The sequence below is a fragment of the Dermacentor variabilis genome, chromosome 3 (genome assembly GCF_050947875.1).
Source record: "Dermacentor variabilis isolate Ectoservices chromosome 3, ASM5094787v1, whole genome shotgun sequence".
Classification (NCBI taxonomy): Eukaryota; Metazoa; Arthropoda; class Arachnida; order Ixodida; family Ixodidae; genus Dermacentor; species Dermacentor variabilis.
Window position 1 is genome coordinate 201673899 of NC_134570.1, and position 24302 is coordinate 201698200.

At 48.4% G+C, this 24302-nt stretch overlaps 1 protein-coding gene across 1 annotated transcript in view; it reads right to left on the bottom strand.

Moving 5' to 3' along the window:
- Nucleotides 1–24302, bottom strand: part of LOC142574391 (putative oxidoreductase TM_0325) — a 144329-nt gene that overhangs the window by 101105 nt on the left and 18922 nt on the right. Inside the window, exon 2 of the mRNA XM_075683485.1 lies at nucleotides 6000–6139. Within this exon, the coding sequence (XP_075539600.1) occupies nucleotides 6000–6071 (72 nt within the window). The 5' untranslated portion in view covers nucleotides 6072–6139. The remainder of the gene's footprint in view (nucleotides 1–5999; nucleotides 6140–24302) is intronic.

Genomic DNA, 24302 nt, shown 5'->3' on the forward strand with positions numbered 1-24302 from the left:
AAAACGCTGCAGTAAGAAAACGCGGCGGCAGCAGTGAGCGGATTGACTTTCGTGCTGCGGCTCGCATTAACGCGAATGAAGTCGCGAAAATACAGTGCAGTGCGGACTCGTAACCCATCACAGATGATTTTCTAGATACAGCGGCCTGGCCGGGCCGCGTATACGGAAAACCTATCCCGTAGGCGCCGAAGGGTCAGACCTGCTCGCCTACTGGCTCTCGCCCCAGCCACTTCCGCTAGCATGGCGGCACGCAGGGACGCGGCCTCCGGCGTTGCCCCCGAGATTTAAGTTTCTTTGCGCTCCGACGCAGGGCTGCCGCTGCGGTGAACGCGATGCAGCGGTGGGCACTGACGCCCATTTGGTGATAGGAGCCCGCATCACTTGCATTGTGGTGTATCCGAGGCACGTGAAGCAACTTGACATGCTTCAAGAAGCTCCAGTGGAACGTTGCGCAAGGGTTGTGTGCAGGCCTTTGACAACACTACGCCTCGCTGCCGAAAGCCGCGTCGCTCCGTTTTCAACGACGCTGAAGAAGTATTCATGCGTAAAGCGGCCACGCGCCAGCGGAAAGGAAGTAGACGGCGGGATGATCATAAAGCCATGTGCTGAGGCCACAGGGGTAACGAAGACACTGTAAGTCTTTGTTGCAGTTCAAATTGCACATTTCCGAGAACGTTAGTACGATCAGGTAATAACGCCGCATAGTTACGCGGAGTGCGCAATTGTCCAAAATAATTCGATGCCGCACAGAGTGACTGAGTACATGCCACGCAATAAGAGAAGCGCGCATATATTTGCGGGTGTGCGTCCATGAGCCTTCAAAGCCTGCTTCACTCCATAAGCACTTTCCTGCTGCCGCGCGTGCGGCTTAGCTCTGACGTCCGATTGTTCGTGGGATATGATTTTCTTATACCTGCAATGCGTGAAGTAAAAGCGCGTGGCGAACACGCAATTGTCTCGCCTCTTATCGGAATAAAGCCTAGACCAAGGGGGAGATTCTAAAACACCGAGCTTGCTGAGATTCTTCAGTTATGAAAAAAGAAAAACGAAAACGGTAATTTATGATGGCTTCAGCGCCCGACATATTGGTAATGCGGCAAACCATTCTGTGTGTTGCAGTGAGAATCTGCGCGCATATTCATTTTAAGGAAGTCTTTCTTATAAATTGGGAAACTGCACTAGGCCACGGTCTAGCCTTTATAGTAATCTCAGGTGCTAACCTGGGGCCTCCACGCTGAAGCACACAGTCTCCTGCAGTGAAGCAAAGTGAGAATTTGCGCGCGTATGAAGTGTAAGCAGCATCTTATTATAAAAAATGGAAAGACAACTGAGCCATGGTTGTAGTCTTTATTACTATCTTAGGTGCGCACTTGAGGCCTCTGTCTGCCGGTATTATTTTTCTTTCGGTTGCCATACAATTTCACCGGAGTACCTATAAATATTGTGGGGAAGCTTTTTAAAGCCCATTAACCTTAATGAAATGCGTATAAACTCTGAAACTGCGTCAAAGGACTGCACACAACCCTTGCGCAACGTTGCACACGCGCTTCCTGAAGCGTTTCAAGTTGCTTCACATGCATCGGATACACCACAATGCAAGTGATGCGTGCTCCTTTCACCAAATGGGCGTCAGTTCCCACTGCTGCATCGCGTTCAGCGCGGCGGCAGCCAAGCGTCTGAGCGTAAAGAAACATTAATCTCAGAGGAAACGTCGGAGGCCACGTCCCTGGGTGCCGCCATGCTAGCGGAAGTGGCCTGTGGCGAGAGCCAATAGGCGCGCAGCTTTGACCCCCCGGCGCCTACGCGATATGTTTTCCGTATGCGCGGCGGTAGAACGCGCCTCTCCTCCTTACCATCCTCGCGGGGCACTGTGCGCGAGGGAAGGCAGCGCGCTTAAAGCCCCTAAAACTTCGTAAAGTAGTGCCACTCTCCTCCTCCGCCTTCACTCCTCCTCGTTTCTCCTCTCTTTCACGCTCCCTCCTCGACCACGGCGCCGCCTACGACGCTCGAGCGCAGCAGACGACCTTTCGCAGAGTGAATGCACTCATAGCAAGGCAGTGCTCTTTAGGCGTTCACGTTTGCTTTCCAGCACCGCGTAACTTCGTGTACAGCATAGAATTTCTAGTAGGATGCTTGTACAACTTCTGTAACGGCAGCTTTTGTTTCATTTTTTGATAACTATTTCTTAAAAAAGTATCTGAAGTAGTGTTAACGCTGTGCGTTGACGACTGCGAATGTATCGCGTGCCCTACAATTAAGTACGCAACATTTGTCAAGGGCGTGTCGCAAGATCTTGTTGCGAGTGGTTGTAAATAACACGTTTACCATCGAATGACAACCTCTTGGCTTCCAGCAAGCCCTCAGCCTAAAGAATCCGCGCCGCCCTTACCATGTGAATTCGCGGCGCGTATGAGCTATGACGTACAAAGGCTGACGGAGATCATTGCTCTGGAGGTTCGAAAGTGTATTACAAGCTACAGTGCCGCCAACGTGCGTGCTTGCCAATCTAAGCGCGCGCAAAAACTCGGAGGTGGGCGCTGGTGCTATTATGTTTCTCGTGTCTCAACGCCGACAGAAATACCGCGGCCGATCATCGAGTCGGGACTGTGCGTACACAAGAAAATAAAATGAGTTTTTAGCATTTGTGCGCGAAGCGGGAGCGCGATAACAATACTTGACTCAATCTCAAACAAGACCACTGTGGCCTTCAGTAATTTTTTCAGGTTAATGACTTATCACGAATAACACTTCATCGTGCCTTGGTTCGTCCGTTTACTAAGTGACGTACTTGTCGCGAACCGAGTTGCACTGAGGTGCATGCATTCAGGACGGTCGCACTCCCTTCGAAGTACATTTGCGAGACATGACTTTATTAGTGAAGTCATGATCGCGCAAAGAATCCCCCCGCCATGACGCGGCCGAAATTGCGGCAAGTGAAATGAAGTTTTATCCATAGGTTAAAATGATATGAAACGGCGTTCGAGTTGCAAGTTAACAGTTTATTTTCACATAGATACATTACAGATTTGCCTTTGCAGTCACAAGTCCGTGTGCACCGTTTATTGTCTAATTGCGTAAATAAACGCACCAGCCTAAGAGTCCTACAGCAAGCGCGTCTCAATTAGGCATAATGACTGTAGAAACTAATAGTGGCATAGACGAGCAAGCGAACTAGTATATGAGCGCGCGAACTAAACGAGCGAGCAAACGACTAAACGAGCGTGCGAACGAACGAGCAAACGACTAAGCGCGAACGACGACTAAACCAGCCAGGGAACGGGCGGGCGACCGCACGTTTTCTTTGCGAGTGCCCCACCGCCGCATCTGAAGCTTCGCACACTGTAAAGCTCACGCGAATTAGCACATATGTCTCAATTACCTATGATGCAGTCGCTCGACGACGAACGCACCGCGTAACACGGTTTCGGGAGAGCACGCACGCTTTACATCGGTGCCTCTGTATCGCAAATCCACCGGGCGACCGCCAACGAGGAACACGAACAAATGTGGCAAACAAAGCTAGTCTATCTAAAGAAGGCTAGTAAGTAACCACAAAAGGCAGAGAGTTGCTCCCCTGAGGCGCTTTCATGATCGACACTGAAATTTTATCAAAAGGACTGCGCTGAATCTTCAAAATTTCGTAATCACGTTATAGTACGCAACCTCGCGTGCCCGCGAACTCAAGCCGGTTGGCGTTCAAAACGATTAAGCGCACCGAATATGACTAACACGACCACGTAGTGCGCATATAAGCAAAGCAGACGTTGCGTAAAAATCACGTTAAAGCGTGCGTACAAATGACAACATGCACAGTGAACTGTGCAATATCTACTACGTTATTGCCCGCAGCATAATACGCAAGCCTGGCACATACAATACTCCGAGAGAGCCACAACTTACATCACATAGTCGCGCGGAGGAAGTTGGTCGGAAGTTCTTCCTCCCGATTCGGTGAAGCCATGTCTTTCTTCTTAACGCGTTGCGCTTACCGGACGGTATCGCGAACATATTCTTGCCTTTGCTAAAACTGTATTGGCATCCAAACGCGCAGCAGGTCATGGTAACAGAAAATGACGTGAAGCGACGTCGCACTTGCAACAAAACATCCTTCAAGGCGTTCACAAGATCAAAACAACACAGAATAGGAACGCAAGGAATGCCGCCAACAAGCGCCGCTTCTCGAGCAAAGATGGCACTGAAGCGCGACTGGAAACAAACGAAGCCGGTGCAAGGGGCCACGTGATGCCATTAGGCGAATAGCGACGCGGCGTCGGCTTCGGCCAGAGCGCTGGAGGAGGAGGCGGCGTTCTTCAAAGCGTGGCACTACTTTACGAAGTTTAAGGGACTTTAAGCGCGCTTCCTCCCCACTTTCGTCCATTGCGCGCGTGAGATTGAGCAGTAGTCGCCGGCTCACCATCGCAAGCTTTCACTCGCACATACAGCCTACAGCGCGTGGTAACGACCTACCTCAGAAATTAGATTGCCATATTCGGATGTTTGCCGACGATTGCGTTATTTACAAAACAGTTACTTACACCTTTAACCAACAATCCCTACAAAATAACCTAAATCTGGTAGAAAACTGGTGCAACGACTGGCTAATGACACTTAATATAAACAAATGCAAATATATATCTTTCCACCGTCACAGTAATCCTTTCCTGTTTCCCTACACTATCTTTAACGTTCCTATCGACCCTGTCCAATCATATAAATATCTCTGTGTTCATCTTAGTCATGATCTTACGTGGAATATCCATATCGCGAATATTATTTCATCTGCTAACAAAACGCTTGGCTTCTTAAAGCGTCATCTCCACTCTGCCCCCCTGCATGTTAAGCTACTCGCATACAAATCAGTAGTTCGACCAAAATTAGAATACGCATCGCCCATCTGGTCCCCGAAACAAGTATACCTTGCTAATTCACTTGAATCAGTTCAAAACAGGGCAACTAGATTCATTCATTCCTCGTACTCTTTTGATATCAGCATATCATCTCTGAAATCGCAGTCCAACCTACCTACTCTTGCACTTCGTCGCCACATTTCTAGTTTGGCCTTATTTCATAAATTCTTTTATTCCGAGCTATCACAGGAACCCTGTATCTGCCCTCCCCCACCACATTTCTCTCTTCGCACCGGACATCAGCAGCAGGTGTCTCGACCACGAGCACACACAAAAACTTTTGCTTCGTCATTCTTCGCCCGGACTGCTTGCGACTGGAACGGCCTTCCCCAGGAGCTTGCTGCCATCACATGCCAATCTATGTTCCTTAACCAAATTACGCGTGCGCTTGCATCACAATAATCATTTTTGTTTGTATAACTCGTTCAACATTTTTCTGTTTACTGTTGTTAACCTATATGTGTCCCACCCCTTATGTAATACCCTCACATGAGGGTCTTTAAGGAAATAAAGTGAATTGAAGTGAAGTGAAGTGAAGTGACGATTTTATCGACCTTGGACTTTATACGAAACCTCTCAGCGACTCCGACGGCAGAAATGCGCCTGCAGTGTTCATACAACTGCTATCGCAATAAAACGTGATGGTCTTCGATAGTCCTGACATTGAATGTTGTTTAGTGAGCCTGTCGTCACAACACTCATGAATCGCGTTCGGCACCACGTCTGTCTGTAACACCGAGCGTGATTTATAAACCAAGCTAATAAACAACATCGTTCTAGGCTCAGATCGCGCATACTTAAGTTTTTGTTGCAGCGCTGCGCCCAATAAATAAATGCTTGTAATGTCCGGGTTCCCTAAGGGCACTTCTAGTTTGGTAGCAGGTCCGTGATGCATACTGTAGAACCATGTGATTTATAACCACCGCGGAAAAATTATTCACAGCCCCAGGGATTTAAGCACAGCATGCAGGTCCACATACTTGCACCACTCAAGTAGCAGCAAGCATCCCTCTGAATATGTAGACACACGGGCTGTCAACATTCTTATCGCAGTGTTAATAAACAAAATGGTTCGGCACCGCTCCTCCATACCTTGTCGTTTGGAAGGCCATTTTGACAGCACGCCTTGGCAACGTTATCAAGTGGCGCTTTCTTCCTGGCCATGAGGGAAAGCGCGCAGCCAAGGGAAGCAAAGTGCAGGGCAGTACTTTCCCCAATGCCCGCTGACGCGCCTACAAGAAAAAGACCACAATTTCAGGAGAACTCTTAAACAACATAGCGCGCTGACTGCTGTCCACCTTCGTACTTTATAAATTTCTAGGAGTTTACTTGAGCCCAAGTGTAAAAATATACCACTGTGCTCAGGTTTACACAATTAAATACATCTTGAATACACTGCGAAGAATCGGGAGCTGCATGTTTTTGAGCGTGTGTTAATAAGGCCGATTGCATAAAAAGCGAAATTTCCGTTGAGAAAATTTTACTGTTCTCTATAAAAGCTAAGTGATGCTGTGTTATTGATTTTTGAAACTTCAATGAAAAAGTTCTTCCACGACGTAACTATGGTCCTTGGTATGAAACGAACAAAAAACTATCATGCAATATGGCAACAGTCGTGATGGCAGCTATTTCAACTGCATGCTTTGTGTTGTTGTGGACAATGGACTTTGTTGCCGAGCAATAACTGTTTAAGGCCTAAGCATTCTTTGGCGAATGCCCCAGTCCCCTCAAGTGAAAAGTGAAATGTCTTGTACGAGCACAAAAATTCGTAATTTGCAAAGTTAAAGGACAACTGCAACAAAATTTTCGGCTGCGCAAAAGACCCAGTTTCAGATAATTTAGAGGTGCAGTAGCCTCTGTGCAAGATTTTACGCTTGAAATAAAGGTCAGTGCGTCACAAAGAACTCGCTGAAATTGATGTTTTTTCATACCAAAACTGAAAAAAACGCCCCCATTATCGCCCTGCGGAAGTGGCGTAAAGGGAAGAATGTGGAGAACCAGTACCTGTGCTGTCTGCTTTCCTTGCTTGCATATATTGTGGGCATTTATAAGCTACACTTTGTCATCTGTACATGATCATCATCATGTGGGGTTCATATGGCGTTCTTGATCATCGCTTGTGGGGCTCGCTCTTGTGTGATCCGTGCTTTGGGCGCGGTCGGTTCGCCGCATCTCCGACGCGTAATAAACGTCGGCATAACTGCTGCATCACAAGTGGTGGAGTGTGCTTTACGGTCCTCCGTCCTCTGACTCCCCGCTGAACCTCCTGGAGCTTCCATCAGGTCGCCGATTGTGGCAGCTGTCCGCCAGTATGTCGCAGGACGAGCCAACGGGCAGTTCTACTTCAACCATCTCGGCCTCGGCTACCCCAGCCTCGTCGAATTGCATTATCAGTGGGCACCAGCGTGATCCCCATCTATTTGCTGGACTTCGCGGTGAAGACGCCGAGGATTGGTTGGACGACTAGGACCGAGTGAGTTTGGCTAACCGCTGGGACGACGCGTCCAAGCTACGTCACGTCGCCTTTTATCTCACTGGAGTAGCGAAGACTTGGTTTTTCAACCATAAGGTTGATTTCATGAACGGGAGTGCTTTCAAACAGCAGCTCCGCCAAATCTTCGGCACACCGGCTGTTCGTCCCGTCCTCGCAAAAAGACGCTCGACACTCGCAAGCAACAACTCGGGGAATCTTATAAGTCGTACATCGAGGATGTGCTTGCTCTTTGTCGACGCGTGAACGCGGCCATGCCCGAATCAGATAGGGTTCGCCATATCCTCAAAGGCGTCGGAGCTGTCGCTTTCAATGCCTTAGCCATCAAGAACCCCGCTACCGTCGCTGATATCGTCGCTACTTGCCAGCGCCTCGATGAACTCGAATTAGTACGGTTGCAGCCAGACACCACTGCAACCACTACCGCCGACGACCCCACGTTACGAGCAATGATCCGAGCAATAATTCGTGAAGAGCTGCAGTATCTTGGCTTCGCCGCAGGGCCTATGCTTTCTCATGTATCGGATACCAATCTGCGAGGCGTTGTCAAGGAGGAATTGGCGTCCATGGCTGGTGCAGCGTACACGGACCTTCTAACCCCTCGGGCCCCACCAACGTACGCACAAGTAGCTGCCGTTACTCCAGTCATCGTTCCACCGATGCCTCAAAAACCAACGCCGGCCCACATGGCTTCCATGACTACCAGCGCATCTATCCAACTATCTACCCGCAGTGGCGTCCTGCTCGTCCCATCTGCTACTACTGCGGCTATCGTGGCAATATAGCACGTTTTGTCGCAAGCGCCAGCAAGACGAGCGTCGCGGATATGACGCATACGAACGGTATGACTTTTCGCCCGGAGCTACATTCCAACGTCTAGGGAGCCTGCATGACCAACGCCGTCCTTATGCTCCACCGCGCGGCCGCTCTCCATCACCTACTGCAGCATCCGAGACGGTTCCGACGTATCGTCCTCCGAGACGCCGCTCGCCGTCACCCCTTCGCCGCTCTACGTCCCCACTTCGACCTGCTTCTCAATTCGCCGAGCGTCGTCCGGAAAACTGAATTATGCAGCTTTTGGAGGAAAAGCTGCATCGAACGACAGGACAGAAATTCCTCTATCGTGTCCGTGCAATATTGAAAAATTAAATTGTGGGATTTTACTTCCTGATTATGAGGCACGCCGTAGTGGGGGACTCCGGAAATTTCGACCACCTGGGGTTCTTTAACGTCCACCTAAATCTAAGTACACGGGTGTTTTCGCCCCCATCGAAAAGCGGCCGCCGTGGCCGGGATTCGATCCCGCGACCTCGTGCTCAGCAGCCCAACACCATAGCCACTGAGCAACCACGGCGGGTTCCGTGCAATATTATATTGATTGTAGTAGAAGGTGTACAAGTCGAAGCTTTGATAGTCACTGGTTGTAGTGTTTCAGTTATTCACCGTGCATTGTGTTCGCGCCTTCAGAAAGGTACGACCCCCTATGATTGATCTACGCTAGTCGCTGCTCAAGGGGCGGCCATTCGACCTACCACCATGAGCACTGCTCGCATTTCCATTGACGGACCTGCATTACGTGCAATTTCCAGTGCTAAGTTCGCGTGCCCAGCAGCTCATATTGGGATGGGATTTTCTTTCTGCGACGTCCACTTCCATCTCCTGCGGGCAACGCGTTCTCCACATGGCCGACACGACCTATTCACTTCATGCAGATGGCGCACCACTTCACTTGCTTGCTGCAGAAGACACCGCGCAACCACCTCGCCATCAAAGCATTGTTGCTATCACGTCTGATGTCATTGACAGCGGCGACGTGCTGGTGTTACCATCTGCACACTGTCTCGCAAGAGGGATAGCCTTTGCATCAGGGCTGATTCGGTTTGATCATGGCTCTGCACTCCTCTGGGCTACAAGCCCGACATTCGAAAAGATTCTCATCCCTAAAGACACTACATTGGCTTGCGCCACTTAATCGGAGTCCATCTCTGTTGTTTCCTTTAAGGCAACTTCCTCTGAAATTCCTTGTACTGGACAGGCCGCATCTGCTTCAGCTCTTGCAGCTGTCATCAGTTCCGACCTGACACCTTTGCAGTCACAACAGTTGCTTGCTTTGCTCCAAAAACATGAAGCTTCGTTTGACGCGAATTAATCGTCGTTGGGAAAAACTTCGGCTACAACGCATCGGATAGAGACTGATGGCACATCCATCTTGCGGCGTAGACCGTATCGCGTATCGCTAGCCGAGAGGAAAGTCATTGACAAGAACGTCACCGACATGCTGCAACGGAACATAATACGCCTCTCTGCTAGCCCTTGGTCATCGCCCGTTGTTTTGGTTCGTAAAAAACGACGGCGCTGTTCGATTTTGTATCGACTACCGAGCACTTAACAAGATCACATGCAAGGACGTATACCCTATGCCGCGAATAGACGATGCCTTGGATTCCCTGCAGGGTGCCGAGTACTTCTCCAGTCTCGATCTGCGTTCCGGCTACTGGCAGATACCTATGCATGAGGACGATAAAGAGAAAACAACGTTTTCGACACCAGGGGTGCTATGCAGGATGCGCCGAGTTTGGCGAAACTCGGGATCTTCACGAGCTCTGGCGACACCCCAAGATGAAAGCACGAATGGTACCGAGACACAGTTTATCTTTCGACAAGCCTCCAGTTTCATTGGTTTATCTAGATTCACTCTGGCTGGCTACCATTCCTTGGGCGTTGCCTTCTGGGCGGTCGACAAACTGGGGCTCACGTGATCATACCGTCGGTGCATGGTCGTGCCTTCTTTCACTTGTTTGTCGTTCCACCGAGTGCATTACATGCTGAAGCGAGTTGTAAAACAAATGCATTTAGTACAATATTATTAGTTACTTTAACGTGGTTTAGAAGCATTTTGAAGCTTACGAGATGTGCACTGAATGCGTCTTAGACTAATTTGTAATTTAGTACGCTTCGCATTATACCACGAGGGAGCGCTGTAGTGGCGTCATCACATCCATTCACCGGGCAAGCATGGCGGCTAAGCATCAGAGAGGCCCAGTGTAAACAAACCCGTACAACGAGCTTGCAGTGCGCGACGTAGTGATCAGGCTCGACGAAGGCCACTATTTCTTGGATAGTTCTGTTCCTCCGTGGGCAATCTTCTCGTGCACACGGTAAGACTGCCAATAGCTTCGGCGATTTTACAGATCGCAACGCGCACCTACTGTTCACGGCGAAGTGCTGAAGAAACAACTTGTCCGGTGCTGCTTCTGCGAGTGCGCTGAGTTCCTCCACTCTGCGTGACTGCGAGCGTCACGAACATTACATAGTGTGGGCAAAAGGCAGACATCCTATATAGCTACGATGCGACAAGGAGGTGGTACCGACGATGGATCTCGCTACCAACACAGTGAAGGAGACATCGACAAACTGCAGATAAGTATATTTCTACTGTTTCATATTTAGCATAATAAGAGTGCACGGATTAAGTCACTTTCGTAGTAACGAACTGAATGTCCAGCAGTTTAAAGAAGGCAGTGAGAACCAATGAGTGTTCGTGCTTTTACGTGCAAGTGGGCCCGCGAAAATATGGTATAGATGAAGGTAACCTTCACTAACTTGGTGAGGCAACAGAAATTCATGAGTGACATTAAGCTAGCAAAATTTATGGAAGAGTATCTTTATCCAAGTGAAATATCAATAGCAAGTACTGATATAAAGCAGGAAACTTATAAAAAAATTTCATGGGTTGAACAGCACATGGAAGGCATTACCGAATCGTGATCGCCACGTTACCGATATCCTTGAAAAAAGTCTAGAATCATTGCATTTCACCGGTTATGCAATATGGGACATAAACCTGGAGGTTAACAAAGAAACTTGAGATGTCAAGGACTGTGTAGAAAGCGAAGTAACAAAAATTGTTGCAGATAGCATTAAGGCAGGAAGACAGTGGCGTAGTAAACCGTGGCAACTGATATGCTAGTTGAGATTAAAAAAGAAAGGAATCGGCAGGCAGGCCATGCACGTATTCGATCACTTGTTGCCAATTCATATCAGGTGATTACATAAGCATTACAGAATGAATGTCAAGGAGAGAGAACTACAGCCATGGATGGTAGAAAATTGCGTAATGGGACAAGAATATGATGTTTGGAGGCATAGGATGCAATTAGCTCGTATAAGACGGGATTGTAGGGTGAGGCATTTGTTTTGCAGCGAACAAAAATAGGTTTGTGGTGCTGACAGTAGAGACTCGTGAAGGTGCGGGGCCACCTCAGCTGCTGGCACACTAATCAACATGACAATTGGCTGTGAAAAAGAAAACCCCAGTTTTGAAAAATAAAGCAACGTTGTCCCAACGCATTGTTTTACTATGCATACTACACTAGAGGCTTCCACATTTAAGGGCACTTAGTACTAATAGTGCAAGGAGCATTTTTCTTTGTAAATAATGGTTTGTACGTGGCTGATTCATTCCAATACACTTTTTTGCAGCAAAACATTCTGTTGCTGGAGCCACTCAACCGCCTGGTGGCAGTAGGCGAGCGCCAGGCACGTGCTCTTGAGAGCGTGGCAAAGGTCCAGAGGGCTGCTCCGCAACAGTAGTATCGGTGCCCTCACTGCTCTCCTGTTGAGCCCACAGAAGGCACCTTATAAAGGAGCTTTCAGTTTAATATTTTGTTTATTATTCAAGAACATGAATAAAATTATTGCAGTAAACATTGTGCTGTGCATATCAGGAGACTTGTAACATGCACTTGGTGTCCCTTCAAAATAGGCAAAAACGCAAGACAACCTGTGCCACTCTTGGACCATGTAAATAAAAAATACACTAATGCAGCATACACGTCATCATGCTGTTTGTTCTTTCTATGTGCAAGAATACAGTGCGTGTTCATTAGCCACAAGATGAAGGGTGTGTGTAATTCACAATGAAGAAAGGAAACAGCAGGAGCTTAATAATGCTATCACCTATAGACTGTGCATATGACTGCAACACTCCCCAATTCAAATGTGCCATTACATGCATGTTCGATACCACATATTCTTTAACATTGTCTTATAATTGCATGTACCATATTTCACACATCTTAAGCCCTTGCATAGCACACTTCTGATCTATCCATTTCATAGGCCAAATAATTGTACACTTTGTCCTTTTGTGTTGTATGAAAAGCAGCATCCTTTACAGTCGGATAAAACTTCAGAAGACAGGAGAGGCCCCACCCAGATGACCAAAGCGCAGCAGCCGATTGCCTACACGTCTAAAGAAATAGTCCCTCTCCAAAGAGCAATATTAGTCTGTCCAGCGGCACGATATCAGTCTCGAGTGCGTGCCCATTGGTGCAGGCTTTTGTTCACCTGCCTTAAAGTGCAGATTCCGCAGCCTCCTAAAGTTGTATCGGACTATAGAAACACGTAATGCCTTGCACCAGTTGCATAGACTTCTGCAATTTGATAGCACACAATGATCAGGAGCAGAAATCTATAAAGGCATCCAAAGCAAAGCTGGCTGGCCACACTTCCATTATGAGGGGCTGAAGAAGGTCTCGCCAAATATTCCCATGACGTCCTTGAAAAAGAGGTGGTGTTTGGCACTTCTTTAGAATCAAAAACAGATTACACTGAATGTTGTGTAGCACGTCAAAACAAACTGAGCTTGGTTATTTACACAGCATGTATAGGGAGGTTGAGCTTCACATAGGAAACAAACTGCTCTGTCCAGTACAATTTTGAGGCCGGTATGGCACCTATTATGGCACCGGTATGGCACCTATTATGTCAACAGTGTCTATATACAAATTACACTTTTCACAGGCCATTGATTTCACCATTATTTTTGTGTGATGGTTCTTTCAATCAGCGCTGGTATTACATGAGCAGGTGGATTTGAAAGCAAAGCTTTGTTTGCAAACCTTCCGACTTCCATAAGTGTGTGGCAAGGCACTGGCACGTTGTCGAATAGCTCACACTTCCTCGGTCCTGCACCAAAGAAGCCCAATGCTCTATTTTAAGTTGGATCGCACAAACATTCAACGGCACACAAAGAAGTGTAACACACACAGCAAAGCATTCTGCTGTGTGTATTTCTCTTTGTGTCCCGTCGAATTGTTGTGCAATTAAACTTCAAACTTCTATACCAATACACAGTCTTCAACCTCACCAATGCTCTAGTTATTAGGCTACAATGGTGCACATCTTTGAAATTTCCCAACACAAATTAGCTCTCCGAAAAATCACAAATGTTAAATTTTTCAGCACAGCTGTATGTATGAACGTGCCATATTCTTCACCACTAAACTCACAGGAATCAAAGAGGCAAGCATTAACCAGCCTTGCTACTGCCGTTACCATTATCATGACACCAATGGAAAGACAGTGCCACGTTTCAGTAAAGGGAGTGCTGGAGGGAAAGGTGTGACAGCGAGGGCTTACAATAAAAATAACAGTTACGAGACATGTTCAATGCGAATATATGCTGCATGTCGCTCAGCCTACTTTGGCAATGCGGCAAGTGTTTACTCATTTGGGCATATCACGTTTTGTGTAATCATTGCTCTAAAGCTGTACAAATGGTCTATTTGCTCTGCAAGTTTTATTTTTATCATGGTAGGTTAAAGACCCACTTTTCATTGGCATCTGTACCACATTTCTCCCGATATGTAATAATGCCTTGGTGGTTCATGACATCTTCACGTACAGAGAGTTCTGCAGAGTATCGGATGTGCATTGTTCTAATGCTTAAGAATTCGAGCCCCATTATGAGACGAAAATATACAATTTATCCACCCAGAATAACGCCGCCCCCCCCCCCAAAAAAAAGAAGATGCACTGAACCTCTGGCACATGCATCGACAGTGAACAGAGCAAACAATCTGAAGTATTTTCTTCATGCAAGCCAACACACTAAGATTCTCAATGCATTTTCATTTCGCCACAAATGCATAGGCACAACCGGCTTGGCGCAAAATCCACATCTCGCGCTTCAACAAATTGTGCAATACCTCGCTGTTTCATAGTGCGGCCGATAGATTACGCATGACCAAAATTCAGCATTGTGCATACTTAGTAACTTCACCAATGAAGAACCCCAAGTTCTTTATGAGATTAGGATTCATAGGTTACTTCACACAATTAGTGATATCCATTTATCTATTTATACTTAACCCCTTTCCCAAGAAAGTGAGCCATTTGGAAGGCACCCTGACAGATAAGTAGAACAATCGACAAAAAGTGATCAACCAGCGAAAAAGTCTGTTAATCACAGTAACGCTGACATTGAAGGCGCCTTAATTCCTACGTACGTTCCGTCGATACACCCGACTACGTTCGTAATGTTCCCACGAAGTGGGAAGCATTCTTTTATATATGCCCGCTCCGCCGCAGTATTCTGGAAAGCTAGCCACCGCTTACGCACTGCCGCATCGATAAGCGCGTCAGACACATCTCTGACACAGTTGCTAACAGTAGTTTGATGGCGTCCGATGTAACGCTCGGCGCCGACGCTTCCCTGAAAACTCCCAGTCCCGTAGAAACGGAGGGCACTGATGACTTGCTCTACGACGGTGAGCGAATGAAGCCCGCCACGCTGTCTCCGCAGACGAGAGTCTTCGCCTAGCTCGTCACACAGCCAGCACACTGATGTCTTCGACAGGCGAAGATGACGCTGAAACTCCCCGTCGGTCATGCAGGTGAACGGGTCCGGACGGTCATAATGACGCTTGCTGCCGCTGGATGCAATGAAACAGGCTGCTGCTGCCGCCGCCATGTTCCCGAGTTGAACTCGGAGGGGGTTTCGCGATGTACGAGTTTAGCACGAGTTCGCCTGTCAATCAAAACCAGAGGTCACGCCCCGCGCGAGGCATGTAACTATTGCGCGCGCACCCACTACAGTTGGGCCACGCCCAACTTATCTTCCGGCAACAGCGACGCGGTGTCGAGCTGAGAGGCATCAACAATCTTGACCGCCGACATAAAACACGCACAACGCACTGTCATCGGTGATGTACTGAGCACCACTATCAAAAACAAAGCGTTGACTGTCGCTGGCATACATCTTCTCGGGCTGAGATGGCCGCACAACACGGTTTCATTGCCTGCATTGCGGCGCGTAGCGCACAGTAAATAATTATCGGCACGTCACTGTAGGTGGTTGCAAGGCGTCGAGGCGTCGAGAGGGACGACGATGCTGAGGAGTGCTTATTGCAGCAGTCGTTTCAGATGGCTGCTCTGTCATCGGTGATGAAACGGAGCCACAACGTCGTAAACACGATCAGCGTCCGAGAATCGCTCGCTCTTCTAGGCCCAGTGCAATGGCATTTCTTCATCACAAGCACTGCGCACTCAACAGTTCCAACACCTCTCTCCGTTCGAAATCTGATTTCATAACTGCACACAAGAGCCCTCACCTGCCAAAATGCGAGTGCTGTGGTGTCGTTACGATATCCATCTGCGATCGCTGCTGGCTCCAGCAGAGGTAATCCGCAAGCACCTTCGACTGCACAACACACTCATATACTGCGTACATGCGCTCAGAGGCGCCTTCACTGGGCAAGCGATGACAAGCGATGAATTCTGTCGCTGGGGAAGCACGCACGTTTCGCAATGTATCGCAGAGGCTTCGCGCACAAAGATAAACTGGTACATTTTCACTGAACTGCGTCACTACGCACTCTAAAATAACATACCGCCATTTGCAAGCGACAGCTGTTGTGTCGTATTTAGTTGGTGACGCGGGGGCCTTAATAGCCTAGTGAAGCGCCTGCGATGAACAGCCGTACCGCGGCGCTGCGTTTCTATTCCCCTAATAGAGAAAGAGTGGCCATGACCCTCCATGGATCATGACCGACTTTATTGAGAATAGCACTGCAGCGCCCCTAGGCGACTTATCACCTTATGAACGCCCTCGTGCGTGTAACACGCTTCAATGTACCGCTTCTAAGCTTTCGCCTCCCTGTCGCCACTCACGGCAAGAAGAGCAAAATTTAATAATTTGCTTGATCTCCGTTTGTCATCACAAATTTCTAGCATTGAAAACGAAAAACAGATACCTAAAGAAATAAAAATGTGCGTTATTTTATTTGTCGTATTTTAACGTATTCGTTTGAGTGAAAGTGTAGGTGCAAGAATGCGCCGCATGTACCCCGTTCGCATTCGATGGAGGATAGATAGATAGCGCCCGAAAGATGAGGCACGCCCTGGACGCGCCCGGGAAAGGCGTGGCAAACGGCTCCCGGCAAGTGTGCTGACAGACAGCGGGGCAGTCACGGTATCGCTAAGTTGCGATAATCCGTTGATAACAATACGCGGCGCTGGCGCGTTTCGTTGTGCAGCCTTCTGCGCGTGAAACGTGGAAGCAGCGTGCCGCGCAGGGTGCGCTCATGTTGTCATACGCGACTTTTTGTCTACATATTTTTTTGCCTGCACCTTCGGCCCGTTCCGCGCTATCTCTGTTCACTGACTGCCGTCGAGCAAACTCGGGCAAAACTCGGGTGAACGAGAAACTCGGCGCATCCTGCATAGCACCCCAGATGGGCTCTACAAGTTTAATGTCATGCCTTTCGGCCTCTGCAATATGCCCGCAACGTTCGAGCGCATGATTGACACCGTTCTTCGTGGCCTCAAGTGGAAGACTTGCTTGTGCTATCTGGACGACATTGTTGTTTTCTCGTCAACCTTCTTTCAGCACCTGAAACATCTGGATGAAGCTCTCACGTGCCTTGCCAACACTGGACTTCAGCTTAACAACAACAAACGCCATTTAGCGAGCAAGACGATCAAGGTATTAGGTCACATTGTGAGCAAAGACGGCATTCGTCCAGATCCTGACAAGGTTTAAGCAGTTCGACACTTCCCTCGCCCCGAAAAGACCAAAGATTTGCGCACTTTCTTAGGCCTCGCTTCCTATTTTCGCCGATTCATACGAGACTTCGCCTAATAGCGTTACCTCTGCAAAAATTACTGGGTTCTATTGTTCCCTTTGTGTGGTCTCCCGAATGTGAATCAGCGTTCCCCCATCTGAAGAGCGCTCTCACATCTGAACCAGTACTTCGCCATTTTGATGACGCTGCTCCTACCCTCCTGCATACGGATGCTAGTGGTCACGGCGTTGGTGGCATTCTCCTACAGCGAGACGACACTTTAGGTGAGAGGGTCGGCGCGTACGCAAGTCGCGTTCTCACAAACGCCGAAAAGAATTACACCATCACGTAGAAGGAATGCCTAGCTATCGTTTGGTCTGTGCAGGAGTTTCGACCTTATCTTCACGGCCGCCATTTCACCATAGTTACAGACCATCATGCATTATGCTGGCATTCGACGCTGAAGAACTTGTCTGGACGATTTGGTCGGTGGATCCTTCGTCTGCAAGAATACGACTTTACTATTACCTACAAGTGCGGAAAAAAACATTACGATGCAGACGCGCTTTCTCGCTCTCCGCTTCCTATGACACCATGCAATGGACCTCCAACGACCATCCGTGTCATGCTTTCGCACGACCTCTCTTCACATGCTTTCTCGTTGGCCACTGAGGAGATGCCTACACACGACAACAGATTCTTCCAATCTCAGCAACTTGCAGACTCTTACTGTCGGCGCATCATAGACCACCTTCAAGGAGTTTCGCGCCCGCCTAACGCCCGCCTTCGTCGACAGCTGACGCAATTTAAGATTGACAACTGCGTCCTGTACCGTCATGTGTATCACCTTGACGGTCAACGCTGGGTTCCTGTCCTGCCACGCGCTCTACGTGCTCATGTCCTGCAGGCTTCTCACGATGACATGACTGCTGGTCACCTTGGTTTCCAGAAAACCTATGACCGCATCGAAGGTCGCTTCTATTGGTCTGGCTTGTCCACCAGTGTACCGAGGTATGTCGCTTCCTGCTCCAAGCGGACAACTGCTCCAAGCGGACAACTGCAACCGGTTTCGTGTCCGTCGCAACCATTTGAAGTCGTTGGCATTGACCTGTATGGTCCTCTTCCTGTGACTCTCACCGGTAAACGATTGATTGTGACAGCCATTGACCAGTTGACACGTTACGCCGAAACATATTGTGTGAGTTCTGCCTCAGCGTCTGAAGTTGCTGCATTCGTACTTCAAGCCTTAATTCTCCGTCACGGTGCTCCTCGCGTCCTCCTGTGCGACCGTGGAAAAGCATTCCTCTCGCAACTAGTAGACGAAGTACTCAGAGCCTCCGGAACCACCCACAAGACTACCTCCAGTTACCATCCGCAAACCAACGGCCTAACAGAGCGATTTCATCGCACGCTGTCCGACATGCTAGCTATGTACATCGAGCCAGATCACAGAAACTAGCATGCAATTTAGCCATTCGTGACTTTTGCGTACGATACCGCCGTTCAACGCACGACCGGTTACTCACCGTTTTACCTCGTCTATGGTCGTTCGCCCTCTTCCTGCCTTGACGTCTCTTTCTTCGCGCCAAATGTCGATCGATGCCCATCCTCCTGTGAAGAATATGTGTCCCGCATTCTGCGTTGTCGCCAGCTCGCCCGCATCAACACCGAAGCACGGCAAAAGGACCAGAAGCAGCATTACGACGCTTCCAACCGCGTCGTGTGCTTCCGCCCTGGCGACGAAGTACTACTCTGGACACCAGTTCGTGTTCCTGCCTTGTGTGACAAGTTTCAGCTTCGGTTCATCGGCCCCTACAAAATCTTGGAGCACACCTCTCCGGTTAACTATCGCGTGGCACCAGTTATTTTTCCAAATGACCGCCGCTGCCGCGGTGCTGAGGTTGTCCACGTTTCCCGTATGAAGCCTTTCACGAGGCGTTCGCCGCCCCTTTGAATTGAGGCCAGGATGGCCGCTCTCGCGCGAGGGGACATTGGTGTGGGTATTTATAAGCTACACTTTGTCATCTGTACTTGATCATCATCATGAGGGGTTCATATGGCGTTCTCCTTCATCATCGCTTGTGGGGCTCGCTCTTGTGTGATCCGGGTTTTGGGCGTGGTCGGTTCGCCGCATCTCCGATGCGTAATAAACGTCGGGATAACTGCTGCATCACTATATATATACCTATGTATCTGCGAGCAGGTCTCGCGCGTCTGCTAGCCACAGGCGAAGTATTCTCCAAGTACAGCGTGATTTTTCTAACTTGTTGTCTACGTTCAACAGCAAGGCCTCGATGCGTTCGTTCACCTCTCGAAGAAGAGCGCATTGGGGTGGCCAAGCTAGTCCGGCTAAACGCGGACGCGATCCACGCGTAGCACCATTAAGCTACATCAGCAAAATTGTCGCTCTAGTATGGTTCTAGTGTGGCTGGCACGGGAATATAACATGTCGTATCGCACGCCCAAGCGGTTGGAACAGAATGTACTATGGCGATGGAAAGAAACACGAACAGCAGAGCGCTTGGCCTAAGCATAACTGAAGGTATAGTGCGCGCCATCCAGTCATCAATCATTGACAGGCGGGCACATTCGGTTTGAACGCGCTGTGTGATGGTGCGCCCCCTATCCTGTGATATTTTTGTTTCTGTTCTGCTTCTGTTTTATTTGAAAACAAGGAAAGGTGACTGTAATGATTACAGCGCAAACTGTACTATCGCGATGAAAAGAAAAGCGAACCGCGGAAATCGCCGCTTTTGGCACTGTCAGCGCTAGTGCGAGGATACTTTTCCAACTCTCATATGATTCGGCTGGTGCTAGGCAAATCTCGGCTTTCAGTCGGCGCCACCGTAGCGCTAGAATCTTGTTCCCCTGGCGCTATCGCACCGCGTGTGCGTTCCGATTGCCAGACATGACTGGCAGATGATAAGCATTTCTTGCCAATATGCCCGGCAAGTCAAATGCGGCACGCTTTCATGCTGTCGCGATGCTTCTGTGCTTAACAAAACTGAAGCGTGAGTTCCAGACCATAGCAAATTTATTGGTCTAAGAAAGACATAAAGAACAACTGAAACAAAAGCTCAAGCTGGCACAAAGTCTAAGGAAATCACGAAGCAGATTTGCTCGACAAAAACAGACTTTGCATTAATTAATATTTGGTGAAGTTTCCTTCGGCCAGGATGACGGATTCCATGCGCCTTGGCATAGAGGCAAGCCGGTCTGTGGCTAGCTCAGTGCCGCGAAGCCTGTCCCACTCGGCGTGAACAGCAGCCCAAAGGGAGCCCTTGTTGATTTTAAGGAGCTGCAAACGCGACAAGCGTGATTTCATAATCCCCCAGACATTCTCAATTGGATTTATGTCCGCCGCTTTTGCTGGCCACGAAAGTTTATGGATGGCAAAGTTCTCTAGCAGAGCCTCCACGGAACGTGGCTTATGGATTGGAGAAAGGTCATGCTGATAATAAAACAGCCCATCCTTGAATGGCCTGTCCAAAGCAAAGGACAGGACAACCTGCTCGATTACATTACAGTATTCTGCTGCAGTGAAGCGTTCATCTAGCCGTATAAGGGGACCCAAGCCTTCGTTTGCGATGGCACCCTACGCATTCATGGAGCAGCGCCCGCTGACGCTTGTTCGCTTGAAGCAGGTGAGATCATAGCTGCATAAATTTAAAAAAGAAAGTTAAGTGTGTTTACGCGCGTCAAAGAGGTATAATACGTTTAGCCCAATCGCTGCTGTATCCAAACATTTTTCTTGTATGTTGTAGCGAAGTAGGCACCTGGCACTAAACAGGGACTGCGCTGTGACTGTAACATAGCTTTTATTCATTCGCTCAGAATGCACATCAAGCCGTTAATTCATGACATGCCAGCCACCAAAAAGTACCCAGTCTTACAATAGAACACATCTCTGACTTAAAAACGCCGAAATATATATCATGTCCTTTAAATGATCAGTACTCGCACCTTCATGTTTCATTCGTCGTAGAGCTATCTTCGTGAAGTTTTGATACTACTATAACTACACTAGCACTAAGTGAACAAATTCAGGACCACAGATTTACAAAGAGCATCGCAATTAAAGAACACTAGGGTGCTAAGGCTTACCGATGATTGTCTTGACACCAAACTTTCAGTCTCTCGTGGCCCTTTGTGGTAAATGTGCACTCATCTGTGAACATCACTTGGCCTCGATCCTCCACAGACCAGTCTTTGTGCGATTGTGCGAATCGTAGACGGGTGGCTTTTTGGCGATCCGAAAGCAAAGGCTTCCTTGCGGCTGTCCTGCTGTGAAGGCCCGCTTCGTGGAGGCGCTGTCGAACCGCTTGAACGTCAATGTTTAGCCCGAACTCGTTTTTGATCTGCGGGGCTGTTCAAAAAGCATTGTCTACGGTGACTGCAATAATTAGTAGGTCTTGCTCCGCGGTTATGAAACGCGGCCGCGAAGGTCCGAGAGTCTACGTTCAGTTTTGTAGGCTTTCAAAACTCTGTTGACTGTCGAAATCGCTCTTCCGGTAATATCCGCAATTCTTCTCCGGGGAATTCCTTGGCGCTACAGAGCGATCACTCCAATCCTGTCGGCGTACGACGCAAGCGGGAGGTTTTTCTTTTCTAACTGAAGGGACTCAAGCCAATAGCATTGCTCCTACGCTGTAGGGTAGTATATATATAGGGTAATAATATATAATAGATAGTGCATGTGCAGCTTCACTTCCTATCATCGGTATTATTCTTGAAGCTTGTTCTTTCTTTATTTCCATGATCACCGCTGCCATGAGGCAGCGACGATCAGGCTCGCACTTAACGCTTCAATTCTGTTAAGTACACAAGCATCGCGACCGCATGAAAGCGTGCCGCATTTCAGCTTATCATTTGCCAGTAATGTCTGTCGCTACGGTGGCACCGACTGAAAGCAGATATTCGCCTAGCGACAGCCACAGCATATGAGAGTTGGACACGTATCTTCGCACTAGCGCTGACTGCGCCAAAAGCCGCGCTTCCCGCATTTCGCGTTTCTTTTCATCGAGACAGTACTGTTTGCGCGGTCATCATTACTGTACCGTCACCGTTTCTCGTTTTCGAATAAAACAGAAGCAGAACAGAAAGAAAAATATCGCACGATAGGGGGCGCACCTTCGCACAGCATGATCAAACCGGATGTACCCGCCTGTCAATGGTGATGACTGGACGGCGCCCACTATACCTTCAGTTATGCTTCAGCCACGCGCTCCGCTGTTCGTGTTTCTTTCCATCGCCATAGTACCTCGCGCTAGCTTGGCTGACCAGCAGCAGGCTGTTCGCGTTCGCTGACGCGAGCGCGTTGCCTTTGAGCCTTCGACAAACAAAGAAGCGCTCACTCGCCGCGCATTTGTGCCCTAGCGCTGCGGTAACAACTGATTGCTGTGCTGCTGGGGGTCACGTTTAAAGCGCAAGGTAAAATTTGAGCAATCTTAGCAACTCCGGCATGACGTATCCGACTTCACCGGCCGCTGCCTGGTACACTAAAGGCGCTGGACTTGTCAACCGATGAGACAACTACCGCCAAGTGTAGTAAAGAATCATAAGGATCATCATCACGGCCTGGTTAGAGGGGTTCGGTGCTAAGCGCGCGTTAAAACCCCTTGATAATTCCAATGTAGCGACACTCTTCTCCCCGCGAAGCTTTTCTTATCGATTCTCCTCGCCCGCTGGCTATGGGCGCTCTGCGCGGCACGCTTTTTCTTGTGGGCTCCCGCCCACAAGAAAAGTTGCGTTCTCTCAAATTGAAAAATTTGAGAGATGCTGATAACAGCATCGACAATGCTGAATGCAACGTTTATGAAGCGGTTCGTTTTTTAAAGCCCTACGAAAGGCGTATACGGGTGTAAAAAGATCTTTGAGGCGAGTTCTGTATTCCAGACAAGTTTTCTGCCAGATGAGATGTTTCTTCGTGCGTCTGATCTAGTATTGCTTGTGGCACATCCATCTGCGTGTGGCTTATTAAGCGGAAGCCTTAGATTTGTTTCAAGGTAACGTTGTCACATATAGAAAACGTCACGTGACCAAAGGAAGACAGGGAGCGAAGCAAATCATGTCCTGCCATGTATAAGAGACGATTACTCATTGGCAAAATTAATTAATTAGTGATTGTATTGTATTGAATAATTGTATTGTATTGAAGGGACTTCTGTCAACCAAAGGATCAGGCAGGATTCCGTAAAGGCTACTCAACAATAGACCATATTCACACTATCAATCAAGTGATAGAGAAATGTGCAGAATATAACCAACCCTTATATATAGCTTTCATTGATTACGAGAAAGCGTTTGATTCTGTTGAAACCTCAGCAGTCATGGAGGCATTACGGAATCAGGGTGTAGATGAGCCGTATGTAAAAATACTGAAAGATATCTATAGCGGATCCACAGCCACCGTAGTCCTCCATAAAGAAAGCTACAAAATCTCAATAAAGAAAGGCGTCAGGCAGGAAGATACGATCTCCCCAATGCTATTCACAGCGTGTCTACAGAAGATATTCAGAGACCTGGATTAGGAAGAATTGGGGATAAGAGTTAATGGAGAATACCTTAGTAACTTGCGATTCGCTGATGATCTTGCCTTGCTTAGTAACTCAGGGGACCAACTGCAATGCATGCTCACTGACCTGGAGAGGCAAAGCAGAAGAGTGGGTCTAAAATTTAATCTGCAGAAAAGTAAAGTAGTGTTTAGCAGTCTCGGAAGAGAACAGCATTTTACGATAGGTAGCGAGGCCCTGGAAGTGGTAGGGGAATGCATCTACTTAGTGCAGGTAGTGACCGCGGATCCGGATCATGAGACTGAAATAATCAGAAGAATAAGAATGGGCTGGAGCGCGTTTGGCAGGCATTCCGAGATCATGAACAGCAGGTGGAAGTGCAGTTCAAAGCAAATTCCAAAAATGCAAGATGTGCTTAGTTATCGCCTAAGAGACGCGAGTGCGAAAGCCTTGTAAAGACAACTGTAATTCACCCCAATCCCCCTCCATCAGCCCTAATCCACCTTAATGTACCCCAATCCACCTTAATCCTCCTTATTTCACC